The following is a 15,129-nucleotide window of genomic DNA, read 5'->3' as shown; positions in this document are numbered from 1 at the left end:
CAGATGTTCCAAGAAACTCTCCAGCATAGACTGATGCAACTTTTGTTTTCTTGTTTCTTGAGCCTTGATAGCCACACACAGAACCCTAAGAAATTGCCCATACTGTCTGATATGTAGAAGATGGTAAACTGATTCTTAACTGAGAATTTCATTGCTTTGGTTAACATATGAGTGAAATTCTGATCCTCATACTAATTAAAACATTGTGCTTTAATTATGGTGATAATGTTTGCTTTTGAAATAAAGATGTTACGTTGAGATGCTATAGATGGCTTGGATTCAGTTGATAGAGTACCATTGTTGGGTAATCTTAAATTATTAGAACTTTTAACATTATGAATCTATAAAAAGTATGGTTATTTTAAAGTACCTTCTCTAAAATATGGACTACAAATATAGGTAGAAATCAGCCATCTTAAAGCAAGACAGATTGCGCTGCAGGATCAGTTGCTGAAGCTGCAGTCAGCAGCTCCATCCGGGACTTCAGGGGTTGGTGGTGTACCAGCAACGACTGCGTCGTCGTCTTTCGGTTATGGTTTAAGTCATCATGCTTCAGCTCTTCATGATGATGACATGGACTTTGGTGATGTAATTTCATCACAAAGAGAAATAAACAGATTATCAAATGAAGTTTCAAGACTGGAGTCTGAAGTTGGCCATTGGAGGCATATTGCTCAGGTAGGTAAAATTTTCATGAGTTTTTGAGAACTATGAGTGAGTGAAAATACTAGTGCTATGTGTAGAACTTTTGTATCAGAAAGAACCCTGGACTAGGAAATCAAAAACTTGTGTTCTAATTCTGCCAGTGACTTTCCAAGTGATTTTGGTTAGATCATCTTTCCCTCTCAGCCTCACTTTTCCCTTCCAAAATATTTGGGAGAAATTTTCAAAAAAAATTTAAAGCAAGAGAACCATGTTTTAAAATAAAATTAAGAGTTACAAGCCCAGGGCTTAAAGGAGACAAAAATGAAGTTGCTGTGGTTGAACCAGCACCTTTTCCACTGGAGTCCCCGAGGCTTCTCTGGGGAATCCAAGGCACCAGATTTGAAACTGTTTGCTTAGATGTTGTCTGAGGTTCTTGTTTGCATTAGTTATATGTAAAATGAAAAGTCTGATAACTAGTATTATAAAACAAACTATTTTGTGTTGTTTTTCATGCATTGAAAATTAAGTCCTTCCTATTTTGGGCTGTAAACTTTCTTCCAGAAATCCCCTTTTTGTCTTATATGTTAGATTTTATGTTATACTGAGGTTGCCAGTACATGTGAGGTCCTGAAATAAACTGGAACATTGTGCAAGTGAATTTTATTTCATCAGTGTGGAGAAAAAGAAAATGTGTAAGTGAAGAGATTATTTACATCTTTTGTGAGTGTAATTTAGTTGTGTAAACAAGAAATCCACCGAATTAAAATGATCTTGTTTCCCAAGTTGCTAGACATTCCCAATACCCACAATAAACCTTAAAGATGATCTGTTTGTCCATCTTATCCTTAAAAAGTTAGTAGTTCTTAAACTTTGTATGTATGAGAATAACCTAGGAGCGTGATAATACTGTAGGTCCCCTGTCCTACATTCAGAGATTAGAGATTAATATTTTGTAGCTGATTTTAGGGTGTTGGAAAATGCATTCAAACAAATAAATACCCAGGTGTTTCTGATGATCTGAGGAACACATTTTAAGAAACATTGCTTAAGTAAGATTTCATGTGGAAAAGGTAGATTTTTGATATATTTACTTCAGCATATCTTGAATGCCTACTAACAGGCCTGTACTGGGATATAATGGTGAAAAAGGCATAATTGGGACCTTTCAAGGGACTTGTGTCATACTTTACAAGGTGTTTCCATATATACTGACCCAATATATTATCTTTAATAACTTTGGGGTGTTTAGTACCTCTGTTTTGCAGATAAGCAAAGTAAAAGTTTAATACACCCACTGTCACAGTGATTAAATTATGCTTCAAATATACATCTTTCGACTCCAGATCTTGTGTTCTTTCCAATATACTGTGGTCTTTTTTTATTGCTATTTTTTTTTAACTTTTTAAAAATTGAAGTACAGTCAGTTTACGATGTTGTGTCAATTTCTGGTGTACAGCATAAAGTTTTGGTCATACATATACATACATACATTCATTTTCATATTCTCTCTCATTATATGTTACTGTAAGATGTTAAATCTAGTTCCCTGTGCTATACAGTATAAACTTGTTATTTATCTATTTTATATAGCTAGTATCTGCAAATCTCAATCTCTCAATATAACCCCTCCCCCCATAACCATAAGTTTGTTTTCTTTGTCTGTGAATCTGTTTCTGTTTTGTAAATAAGTTCATTTGTGTCTTTTTTAAAGATTCCAGATACAAGTAACATCATATGGTATTTTTCTTTCTCTTTCTGACTTACTTCACTTAGAATGACTATCTCTAGGTCCATCCATGTTGCTGCAAATGGCATTAATTTCTTTTTTATGGCTGAGTAGTATTCCATTGTGTGTGTGTGTGTGTGTGTGTATGTATATACATACTACAACTTCTTCATCCAGTCATCTGTTGATGGACATTTAGGTTGTTTCCATGTCTTGGCCATTGTAAATAGTGCTACTGTGAACATTGGGGTGCATGTATCTTTTCAAATTGGAGTTCCCTCCAGATATATACCTATGACTGGGATTGCTGGATTATGTAGTAAATTTATTGTTAGCTTTTTGAGGAATCTCCATGCTGTTTTCCATAATGGCTGCACCAAACTACATTCCCACCAACAGTGTAGGAGGATTTGCTTTTTCTCCACACCTTCTCCAGCATTAATTGTTTGTGGACTTTTTAATGATGGCCATTCTGACTGGTGTGAGGTGATACCTCATTATAGTTTTGATTTGCATTTCTCTGATAACTAGTGATATTGAGCATGTTTTCATGTGCCTGTTGGCCATTTGTATGTCTTCATCAGAGAGTTGCTTGTTTAGGTCTTCTGCCCATTTTTTGATAGGGCTTTTTGTTGTCATTATTAAGTTGTATGAGCTGTTTGTATATTCTGGAGATTAAGCCCTTGTCAGTTGCATTGTTTGCAAATATTTTTTTCCCATTCTGTTGGTTGTCTTTTTGTTTTGTTTATAGTTTCATATACTGTGCAAAAGCTTATAAGTTTAATTATGCCCCATTTATTTAATTTTGCTTTTATTTCTATTGCTTGGGTGGACTGTCCTAGGAGAACATTGCTAAGATTTATGTCAGAGAATGTTTTGCCTATGTTTTCCTCTAGGAGGTTTATTCTGTCTTGTCTTATGTTTAAGTCTTTAAGCCATTTTGAGTTTATTTTGTATGAGGGAATGTTCTAACTTCATTGATTTACATGTGGCTGTCCAGCTTTCCCAACACCACTTGCTGAAGAGACTGTCTTTTCTCCATTGTATTTTCTTGCCTCCTTTGTCAAAGATTGACCATAAGTCTGTGGGTTTATTTCTGGGCTCTTTATTTTGTTCCATTGATCCATATGTCTGTTTTTGTGCCAGTACCACACTGTTTTGATTTGTAGTATTGTTTGAAATCTGGGAGGGTTATTCCTCCAGCTTTGTTCTTTTTCCTCAGGATTGCTTTGATGATTCTGGGTCTCTTGTGATTCCACATAAATTTTAGGATTATTTGTTCTAGTTCTGTGAAAAATGTCTTGGGTAATTTGATAGGGATCACATTAAATCTGTAGATTGCTTTGGGTAGCATGGTCATCTTAACATTGTTAATTCTAAACCAAGAGCATGGGATATTGTTTCATTTCTTTAGGTCATCTCTAATTTCCTTAATCAGTGTTTTGTAGTTCTCTGCATAAAAATCTTTCACTCCTTTGTCAGGTTTATTCTTAGGTTGTTGTGGGTTTTTTGCTTTTTTGTGTGAGTGTGTGATTTTAAAAGGGATTTTTTTTTTACTTTTCTAGTATTTCATTGTTAGTGTAGAGAAATGCAACTGATTTCTGTATGTTAATCTTGTATTCTGCTATCTTGCCAAATTCTTTTATCAGCTCTAATAGTTTTTGTGTGGAGCCTTTGGGGTTTTCTATATATAGCATCATGCCATCCGCATATAGTGACAATTTTACCTCTACTCTTCTAATTTGGACTTATTTCTTTTTCTTATCTGATTGCTATGGCTAGGATTTCCAATACTGTGTTGAATAGAAGTGGTAAGAGTGGGCATCTTTGTTCCAGATTTTAGCAGGAAGGCTTTGATCTTTTCACCATTGAGTATTATGTTGGCTGTGGGTTTGTCATAAGAGCTTTTATTATATAGAAATATGTTCCCTCTGTACACGCTTGTGAGAGTTCTTATAAATGGGTGTTGAATTTTATCAAATGCTTTTTCTGCATTTGTTTAGTTGATCATGTGATTTTTGTCATTTCTTTTGTTGATGTGGTATATTGCATTGATTTGCATATGTTGAGCCATCCTTGTATCCCTGGTATGAATCCAACTTTATCATAGTGTACAATCTTTTTTATGTGTTGTTGAATGTGTTCCTTCTTTTATCCACAGAGCGGCTTTTGGTTCCTTAAGACGCTATACTAAATGTTAATAGATGATCAACATACAGCTTTGAATGAGAAGAAAATAATCCAAAAGCCAATATATTAATACTAGTAATATTAATATTAGCATTAGTATTGGGTAACTTTACATTTTGGAAATTATCTTATAGGAAACTGCTTGATTATCATCAAATTTACATTTTGTTAAGCCAAGAAAAATATTCTGTGGTGTTTTCCTTCTTATTTTATAGAAGTATTGTCTTCCCCAATTAGTTAACAAACTCTTAAGAGACACTTAATGTGTGTTACTCAGTATTTAAAGAATAGTAGATTCTTTAAAAGGTGCTTGGCATTCTTCAATAAGAATTTGAGAAATACCTCCCATTTTTTTCTTATTTACATTTTTAAAATACATTTTTTATTGAAGTATATATTAGTTTCAGGTGTACAACATAATGATACAATATTTTTGTAAATTACACTGTTTAGAGTTATAAAATATTGGCTGTATTCCTTGTACAAATGCACCCCATTTTTTGAAAATTATATTTTAATTATCTTTTATAAGAAAATCAGCATGATTATTTTCTAATTCTGTTTTTCTGATCTAGACTTCTAAAGCACAAGGATCAGATAACCCTGAGCAAAGTGAAATCTGCAAACTACAAAATATCATTAAGGTAAGGTGGATTTGTTATAGATGTATAACTATGGGTGTTATATATCTAAAATTTGCTAATTAAAAGTATAAGTCTGAATTAATAAAAGGCTTTTATAAAAGTATTTTATAGAATATATTATTTGTTTTGTTTTGCTCTTTTATATCCTCTCTATTCTTTATGACAAGTTTATAAGAATATCTCTCTTTCCAAAATCATCTGGTTTTGAATGCTTATTTGTTAGTTTATGTTTCATAAGTCTCTGTTTTCTATTGTATCTTGTAAAACACTCTTTATTAAAATTCCAGGGTTGCCAAAATTTCAAGGGTTAGGGTTAAAAGATACTGGATAGAACACAATGTTAGTAGTATTGTAAATAATTATTTTTCCTTTATGATAGAATTTTGCTAGTTTGTGTCAGTTATTTCCTTCAAGAAAAGACTTAGTTACACATACTTATGACAGTCGATTGTTTTTAGTATGTAGATTATTGTCACGTACAGATTGTTTTTAGATTTTGGTTTTATTATTATAATTCTAGTGTGGATGGGTTCCTCGGTCAGACCTGGTTTTGAATCCTGGCTGTATTATTTATCAGCTCTGCTGCTTTGGGCAAGTTACTTAACCTTTACAAGTTTCTGTTATATCATCAGTAAAGTAGATATCATCATAATAGCTCCCCTGTAGGGTTGTTTTGAGGTTTAAATATAAAGTTCCTTGTCAAGTACTGGCACATATGTAAGTGCATAGGACTAAAAAATAGCTTCATTTGCCTTCTCAGGAAATAGAAACTAAATTATAGATTAGCATTCTTGGCTACAAGCAACAAAAACCGTCTTTGGCTAAGTAAAGCATAAGAGAATTTATTGGAAGGAGCCAAGGTAGTCTATCCACAGGAATGAAGGAAGAATTGAGCATTTTGGCCTGAGGAGGGTAGGAGTTGGACCAGCATCAGAGATCTAGTTAGTGGGACACAGTGAAGAGACTCTTGAGGGTGTGACTGTTAGAATGCTTCAACCAGTTTTCCCTCTTTGAGAGACTCAGCTTAAGGTCCAGGTTCCTAGGAAAGAGGTAATGGTCTCAACTTGGGTAGCAAGGCACTTTGGTTGACAGTTTGGCGATCCCATCAAGACTGCAGTGGAGGGGCATAAATTGGGAGTTTGAGATTTGCAGATACTAACTACCATATATAAAATAGATAAACAGCAAAGTCCTACTGTATAGCACAGGGAACTCTTTCAATACCTTGTAATAGCCTATAATGAAAAAGAATATGAAAAGAAATATTTGTACAACTGAATGACTGTGCTGTATGCCAGAAATTAATATAACATTGTAAATCGACTATACTTAAAAAAAAAAAATAGACTGGGAGAAGGAAAGGCTGAACAAGAAGATGGACATAATAGGACAACGGGAACAGGTTGGCCAGAAGGTTGACACTGATATTGGAGGAATATGTCATCAGCAGGAGTTCATGGTCACAGATACTAGTGAAAAAAAAGGTATTTTTGCTTGCTTTTTATTTCAGTTATTTCTTGCCAGTGTTCCCTCATTAAAAGTAGAAAAATTGTTTTTAAGGCCCAAGAAAAGAAAAGGTGGAGTCTTTTAGAATTGTCCAAATTTGGGGCCTTAACCATGTTCAGAGAATTATTTTTAATAATATGGACTTTCAGATGACAACGAGTTTAGGTATTTATTATAAATGTGGTTAACTTTGTTTTTATTTTTTAAGGAGCTTAAACAGAACCGAAGTCAGGAAATTGATGACCATCAACATGAAATGTCAGTATTGCAGAATGCACATCAACAGAAATTGACAGAAATAGCTCGTCGGCATCGAGAAGAACTAAGTGACTATGAGGAACGAATTGAAGAACTGGAAAATCTGTTGCAGCAAGGTTATTAATTTCATTAGTTTAACGTTTCATTAGTTTAAATGACAAGCCTAGCTGATACAAACTTGGAGTAAGTTCTAAAGAATGAGTAGATGACTAGGTCTGCTCATCTGCCAGAAGTTTGCAATGACACCACTGATGTCAAGATTCTGCAAAAATGGAAAAGTTCTTTTGCCTTTGTGGTAAATAGTTACAATACAGATTTCTTTACGTTGTTTGGTGTGTTTTGACTTTCTTTCAAATTCAGATATGTAGACTTTTTAGTATTTGACTCAAATATGTTTTCTTAACTTTTGAAAGTGCTTTATTATAGTAATTTAACTTTTTTAAAAAGACTTAATTTTTTTAGAGCAGATTTAAATTTATAACAAAATCGAGAGGTACAAAGATCTCCCTTATACCCCATCCCCCTACATGCATAACCTCCCCCACTATCTACGTCACTCATCAGAATAGTACATTTTTTTAATAAGGATAAACCTACACAGACACATCATAATCACCCAAAGTCCATATTTATCTTAGGGTTTACATTTGATGTTTACAGCAGCTTTATTCATAACTATGGATTTGGACAAATGTATAATATTGTTATAATATCATACAGTGTATTTTCATTGCCCTAAAAATCCTCTGTGCTCTGCCTGTTCTTTCCCCCATCCCACCCTCATAACCAGTGATCTTTTTTATTGTCTTCATTGTTTTGTCTTTTCCAAAATTGTCGTATAGTTGGAGCCATATAGTATATAGCCTTTTCTGATGGACTACTTTCACTTAGTAATGTGCATTTAAGTTTCCTACATTTTTTTAAATTTATTTTTTACTGAGGTATGGTTGATGTACAGTATTATGTAAATTTCAGGTGTACATTTCCTGCATTTTTTTATGGCTTGATAGCTCATTTCTTTTTAGCGCTGAATAATTTTCCATTGTTTGGGTGTGCCACAGTTTTTTTTTATCCATTCATATTCTGAAGGGCATTTGGTTGTTTCCAAGTTTTGGCAAATATGAATAAAGCTGCTATAAACATCTTTTTCAGGTTTTTGTGTGGATATAAGTTTTCAACTCCTGGTTAAATACCAGGGAGTATGATTGCTGAAGGGATTATGATCACATGATAAGAGTGTCATATTTCTTAGTTTTGTAAGAAATCAGTAAACTCTTCTCAAATGTCTGTAACATTTTGCAGTTCTACCTGCAGTGAATGAGAGTTCTTGTTGCTCTCCATCCTTAGCAGCATTTGGTGGTGTTGGTATTCGAATTTTGGCCATTCTAATAGGAAAACTATTACCTCACTGTTGTTGTAATTTTTCTTTTTAAGCCTTCCAAGTTCTGAAGCCTATTAAATCTTTTAGTTGTAGTAGCAGGCTGTTTGTTTCTTTACTCAACATTTGATGTGTCCTTTATTTTATCTTTATGTACTAGGTGGCTCTGGGATTGCAGTAACTGATCACTCTAAAATCCATGAGATGCAACAGACTATTCAAGTTCTACAAACTGAAAAAGTAGAGTCTACAAAAAAAATCTCAGAACTTGAAGATAAAGTAAAAGACATAAATGAAAAATTATCTTCTGCAGAAAATGACAGAGATGTTTTGACGAAGGAACAAGAAAGACTAAGTATGGAAAACAAACAAATACTTGGAGAATGTGAAAGGTTGAAACTGGAATGTAGTGAATTGCAGCCTTATGCTGTGAAGCAGAGTGATGCTGTGAGAGGAAGGGAAAGAGGTTTTCCACAGAGCACATCAGGACAAGAAGAAGTGTTCAGACTGCAGCAAGCGCTGTCTGGTATAAAATGTTTGAAACTTATTTCTAATTGGTGTTTCATTTCATGCTAGTTGTTTTTAGAAACAGACACTTGAATAATTGAACACTTTATGGAATTTGAATAGAATTGTGTTCTTTGGATTCAGTGCCATAATTAATAGATGACAAATAGGAAGTTTCTACTAAAAAGGGTTAAGTGTTGGCTAGGTCTCTCTCAACCTCCCTTCCTCATCCTTTTAAGTATTTATGTGGAACTCATTGACTTCGGAGGCTAACTAGATTTCTGAGAAGTGTTTATGTAGACATTTGTCGGGAGGAGATTATCACATAATTCCTATAACTCATAAGGCCCAGATCTGCAGTTAGAGAATGCAGCCTACCGTCTTCAAAATTCTGTATTACCTTTCAAAATTATCCGTATCTAGAATGGTAAAGCCATAGGTCTTCCATCACTTACCATGGTTATATTTAGTTACCATACAGTGTTTCAGGTTGTAAAAAGTAACTGCTGAATGAAATAGGCCAAACACCAGTGTTCATTTACACCAGGAAAATGTAGTCAGAGCTCTCCACTGGAAAGATGCATCTTACTTTTCCCTCAGTCCTCTTCTCACGGTAGGAACTCTCACTTTATGAACTCATTCATTCCTGCTCTGGAGGTTCCTAGCCCTTGTATACTTGCGACCCCGTCCTGCCTCCCCTTCTGTATTCTTCCTTACTTAGTTGTTTATCAGGAGCTCCTAGCCTGGATGGCAAACTCTGTATACATTCAAATTAAAGTTAAGTTCAAAGTAGAGTGACCCTGTCCTTTTCCCCCTCTTCCTTTCCCTACCTTGGTGATTGGTAATATTTGCCAGTCTTCAGAAAACTTGAAGTTGTTACCTTGCAAGTCCTGTAGGTTCTCTTTCCTTGACTTCTCTCTGGGTCAGTAATATTTCAGGATTGTATCCCAGAGGAGCTCTAGGGTTTCTCAGGTGCCTCACTCTTGGGAGCTGCCATGAAGGCAAAGGGATGGCTGTGTGGTGAGGTTCTGGACTCCTTTCTCATTTGCCTTCAAAGAGGCTCTACTCTTTTGAAAATACATTTATTTACTTAATATATTGGGTGATCCCTATGAGTTTATTTGCTTTAAAAACAAGCCTACTGCCATAGTCCTTCCTTTTTTCCCCCATTTCCATGGTCACTGAATAACTTCAGCCAATCATAGTATCTTTTTGCCTGTGTAACTGCAGTAGTCTCTTAATAGAGCAGAATAGCTTAAGGGTTAAGAACATGACTGGGTTGGAATCCAGCTCCATCACTAACTGACCTTGGGCAGGTTAATTAACATCTCTATGTGTTGGTTTTTTTCATTTCCATGGTTGGGATAATACTATCTCATTCGTGGTTGTAGTGGTAGGATTGTATGAGTTACTAGCTGCAAAGTTCTCTTTAGAACAGTGTCTGTCTAGCCCATAGTAAGCATTATGAAAGTGTTACCTGTTGTTCTCTGGTCTCCATGATTCCTTGTTCAGGCGGTATGTTTTCTTTCTGCAGCTACAATGATTTTTCAGAAATGTAAATCAGGTCACTCTCCTGATTTTAGTACTTTGTGGCTCCCTGTGAACTTTAGGATTCAGTCTAAACATCTTAGTTGGACATTGGATGTCTTTCATGATCTGGTCTCTGTCTACCTCTTCAGTTTCAACTCTTTCCATTCTCCTAACCTCTGAGCTTTACCATATTGAACTTTTGGTATAGGTCCTTAAGCCAGCACTGTTGTCTCTAAGCTGTGTGGCCTTTGCATCTGTTGCTTTTTCTGTATGGAGTGTTTCACCAACTCTTAGTATATTAAGATTCAGTACCAGTGTTGCATCCATCAGGAGGTACCTAGTGCTGTGATTTCCCTGGCCCAGCTGACCCCTATTGCCCCTCCTCTCCCTCAAGTCTGGGTTAGGTGTTTGCCCTTTTTGTTCCAGTAGCACATGTACTCCCTGTATCACGCTGTACTAAAACCATGTGTTTATCTTCCCCTCTGAATTGTAAGCTCCTTGAGACAAGCATGGACTAAATTTTTCCATCTTATGTAGCAACTAACCTCATAGTAAATGCTCAATATTTCCTGTATGAACACTGAATGAATTACTTCTGTTGAACTCATGGTATTTTGTCTTTGTGCTCTTCTAGAACCACTTCTGTTTATGGATCTATCTGTAATACCAGATTGAATGGTCTTTTTATTAATAGTCAAATTCACTTTAGATACTTGAGATATTATTTTGTTATTGTGGTATAAATATACATTGTTTTCCCCCTCCATCTTAGTCCTCATACTGTTTCCTGCTATGCAGACTAATCAACTCATTTTGAAATGTAGTTGTTGTTGATGTTTTTAGCAAGGCAATGATTTACGACTCATCCAGAATACAATTAAATGCTTTCTTATACCATCCCATAGAATTGGATTTTAACATAGTTACTGACTGATTTCTTTAGTATAGTCAAAATAGAAATACAAAATAGCAAAAATACATTTCACTGTTAGGGCTTGCTAATTGTAAATAACATTTTATTTTAATTGGATTTCATTTCTGGAGATAAGTTATTTTAAAGAATTTTAATGTCAGATTCATTGTTGTTTTTACAGATGCTGAAAATGAAATAAAGAGACTGAGTAATTTAAACCAGGTAAACTCATTTTAAGAGAGAATGCTTTTGTCTCGGGTAAACCAAAGAAAAGTATTTTGATTATTTATAATTACTTATTTTGTGTTTTTATAAATTCATGTGAACTTATCCTAGGAACATTCATCTTAGTGATTTTATGGTTTGCTGATTAATAACAAACTTTTTGTGTCATAAATTGACATAATTTAAAAAGTTGCATAATTGAAAAATGGAAATATATCTCTTTCAAGATTAATTTGACAACTGTTATGTTTATAGAGACAGTGGAAGCATATTCGCTACCAAACTGAGGAATGCATTTTCAATTCCCTTAAGGAATTCAAGGAGTTATTTCCTTTTTTAATGATTACAAGTTATTTTGTAAATGTGTTTATATATTTTTTCATATATAATAAAGTAATCCTCTATAAGAATGTCTGTAAAATGACTGGCTTTAGATGGCCCAATGTTGTATGCTTATAATTTTTATATATCATTAAAGAAATGCTGAGTAGAAATGCACAATTGTATAGCTTGCCTGCTTTTTTGTAAACTTGAAATTTCTTATTATTTAAGAACACACTGTTTTAACATTTTATAGGATACCGGTCTTGGTGAAGACAATATGAAACTTAAAATGCATGTCCAGGTTTTAGAAAAAGAGAATTCATTATTGAATCAAGAAAAGGTGGGTGCAGTAAAAATGGGGGCAGAATTAAAATTACAGATCACATCAAAGGGCCAGTTTATATCAAAAGATGGAGTATTTAGTTGTTGGGAGCCCTGAGGATAAAGCTGATCTCTTGGCTGCTGGTCAGGCCAGGTTGAAGTACTTGAGCAAGGTTCAGAGTATGAGAGGCTGACCAGTGTGTATGTTTAGAGATAAGCCAGTACGCTTCCAGATAAAAGCAGAAAAGATGGGTAAAGGCTCTGATTTGATTTCAGATGAAGTCCTGACAGCAGCAGGTGGGTCTGGAGCCTGAAGTGGTGTCTTACAGAAACTGTGTGCTGCTTACGTGCCCCAGAACGTGTCTAGTGAGCTGGATGGGAATTTCTTAGTGGCGAGGGGTAAAGAGGAGCATTCTCGTGGTAGATATGTGTATATTGGTAGCAAGAATAGAATCAGATTTCATAATGCAGTGTTGGGAATGGGGAGAGAATTTTTTTGTTTGTACCACTTGGGGTGGGAGTAAGTCCTTGGCTAAGGCAGAAGCTTAAATTCAGAGCAGTTATAGGCTGGTATTATTTATTATTATTACAGGCTAGTGTCTCAACTCAATTTAAAATGTAATTTTTTAAAAAGTAACACATATTTACTGATGTATGTATTCAGTAATACATCCTAAAAACCTTCAGACATTATAAATGGAGTATCCTTCACACTTCCGTTGGTTGGCCTGTTCCCCACAGGCATTCTTTCTTACCAGTTGCTTGTATATCCTTCTAGGCTGTATTTATGCATATATAATCATATGTAAAAATAGCTTTTTTAACTGCAAATATTAGCATACTATATATACTGTTTGTACATACCTTAACATACTTTTGACATCCTTCCACATTAGTATGTAAGCAGTGTTTCTCAAAGGGGCATTATTAGCATTTAGGTGAGGGAATTCTTAGTAGCGTACACGGTCCTCTGCATGTAGGTTCCTTGCCCCTACTCTTTCTGTTCCCAAAATGCCGGTAATGTCTTCTAGTCATTTTTTTATTACTGTGTTCTATGTATTTGCTGTTCTTCTCTGCTTCCTTTGCATTCTGCTTATTTGGTTATTCCTTTCTCTACCTGGCCTAGGTGTATTTTGTAGTTTGCAAATCTCTGCACATATCTGATAGGGCCTGTAACTTTCTCATGATATTTTTGGATTCTGTAGCTCTTCCTGAGAGCTGTTTCTCCTTTCTTTTGACATGAGGTAGTCCATTGCCACTCTTGCTGGATCTGTTCTTAAGCAGTGAGTAGACCCATAGCAGACACATCACATCTGTTCTTAAGAGCCGCATGACAAAAAATTTTGTGGTTCTCTTAATTGAACAGATAACTCTAGAAAGGCATAAGAGAATGCTGTTTCTATATTTCAGTTGTAGTTCAGAATCAGCTTTTGAATTGGAAGAATGAGGGCTGTAAGGCAGATGATCTGATGTAGTTTTACTGGTCTCTTTGTAAGGTATATATTAGACTGTTTGTAGAAATTTGAGGCTCTTACTTTAAAGTAGATTCCATAATGTTGAATGAAGCATAGAGAACTGTCCCACTTCTGGGATTTTGGAGGAAGAGCATTAAATACAAATACAACAGAACATAAAATGTCTTTAAAAATCACCTGTAGCTATATCTTTAGGAACGTTAGGTTTGAGAGAGCGGAACCTAGTCTGCACTCAGGTTACAAGGTAAAGGAAGGAAAGGAGCGTTCTTTCTTGGGTCAAGAAAAGGTTTCATGTTCTGACAGAAGCCATTAATAAGGGAAATTATTTTTATGAGGGAAAAGAAGCCTTTTATTTTCTAGTTAGAGAGGACAAACTTTAGAGTCATTGAGTGTTGATTTTTGCCTTTTTGTCTGTGGCTGTTAGTGATGAGTTAGGGAGTGGAAGTGAAGACAGCTGGGAGACTTGGGGTGTTTTGAGAAGTGTGTTTTGTGGAAGGGAAGGAGGTGGAGGGCAGCAGTGGGAGTGGGGTTGGAAAGGCTCTCAAATGGGAAAGTTTTTTTATAAAGAAGTTGGAGCTAGAAAATGAACTTATAGTTGTTGCGTCTTGTCTAGGGTTATAGAAATGTTTTTCTTGAACCTGCAAAAAAATTGTAGCTGAATGAAGGCTGTGGCTTTTTGAATTTTATGTATTATTGCTGAGGTATTATTCAATAATGTTTCCAACATGGACCTTCCAAAAATAGATTCCCAAGTTTTATATATGTATATTTTTAATCTTTTGGTGTTTCTTCTTCCAGTTGACAGTACGTGTTGTTTTTTTCCCTTTTATCATTTAAGGAAGAACTCCAAGTATCACTTTCAAAATTGAATGATGAGTATGAAGTAATTAAAAGTAAGGCTATGAGAGACATAGACTTGGATTCAGAATTACATAATTTAAGACTTAATTTGGAAGCAAAGGAACAAGAACTAAATCAGAGCATTACTGAAAAGGAAGTGCTAATAGCAGAGTTAGAAGAATTGGATAAACAGAACCAAGAGGCTACAAAGGTAACAATATATTAAATTATATTTTAAAATACATTAAAGACAGTATGGCAGCATGTGTTACTCAGTAGACTGAACACTGGATTAATAATCAAAACTATCATTTAATTTTTGTGATCTAATTAATATTTTAGTTAATGCTTTAGTCATAGAGGTGGGCAAACTTTTTTTATAAAGTGTTAGATAGTAAGTATTTTTGGCTGTGCAGGCCATGTAGTCTCAGTTGCAGCTACTCAGCTCTGCTGTTGTCCTGTATAGACACGTAAACATGGCTCTGTTCCAGTAAAACTATTTACAAAAACAGGTGGCAGGCATGATTTGGCCTATGGGCTACACTTTGTTGTCTCCCTGGTCCCATGTTTAAGAATTGAAAATAAACAACACATATCTTTTACTTTCTTTGCTTCTAAGTTCTAATCTCTAACATGATAAAATAGAT

The 15,129-nt window shown here is 34.9% G+C and overlaps 1 protein-coding gene across 4 annotated transcripts in view; it reads left to right on the top strand.

Annotated features, from left to right (window-relative positions):
- Positions 1 to 15,129, top strand: part of TRIP11 (thyroid hormone receptor interactor 11) — a 66,550-nt gene that overhangs the window by 11,372 nt on the left and 40,049 nt on the right. For 3 of the 4 annotated variants that reach the window (XM_032482537.1, XM_006184193.3, XM_014558799.2), the window contains 7 exons: positions 400 to 678; positions 5,137 to 5,205; positions 6,920 to 7,085; positions 8,508 to 8,873; positions 11,479 to 11,519; positions 12,100 to 12,186; positions 14,481 to 14,693. In XM_032482537.1, the coding sequence (XP_032338428.1) occupies positions 400 to 678; positions 5,137 to 5,205; positions 6,920 to 7,085; positions 8,508 to 8,873; positions 11,479 to 11,519; positions 12,100 to 12,186; positions 14,481 to 14,693 (1,221 nt within the window). The remainder of the gene's footprint in view (positions 1 to 399; positions 679 to 5,136; positions 5,206 to 6,919; positions 7,086 to 8,507; positions 8,874 to 11,478; positions 11,520 to 12,099; positions 12,187 to 14,480; positions 14,694 to 15,129) is intronic. The other variant, XM_014558798.2, reaches the window with a different exon arrangement.

The sequence above is a fragment of the Camelus ferus genome, chromosome 6, assembly GCF_009834535.1.
Source record: "Camelus ferus isolate YT-003-E chromosome 6, BCGSAC_Cfer_1.0, whole genome shotgun sequence".
Lineage (NCBI taxonomy): Eukaryota > Metazoa > Chordata > Mammalia > Artiodactyla > Camelidae > Camelus > Camelus ferus.
This window is presented reverse-complemented; position numbering and strand designations above follow the sequence as displayed.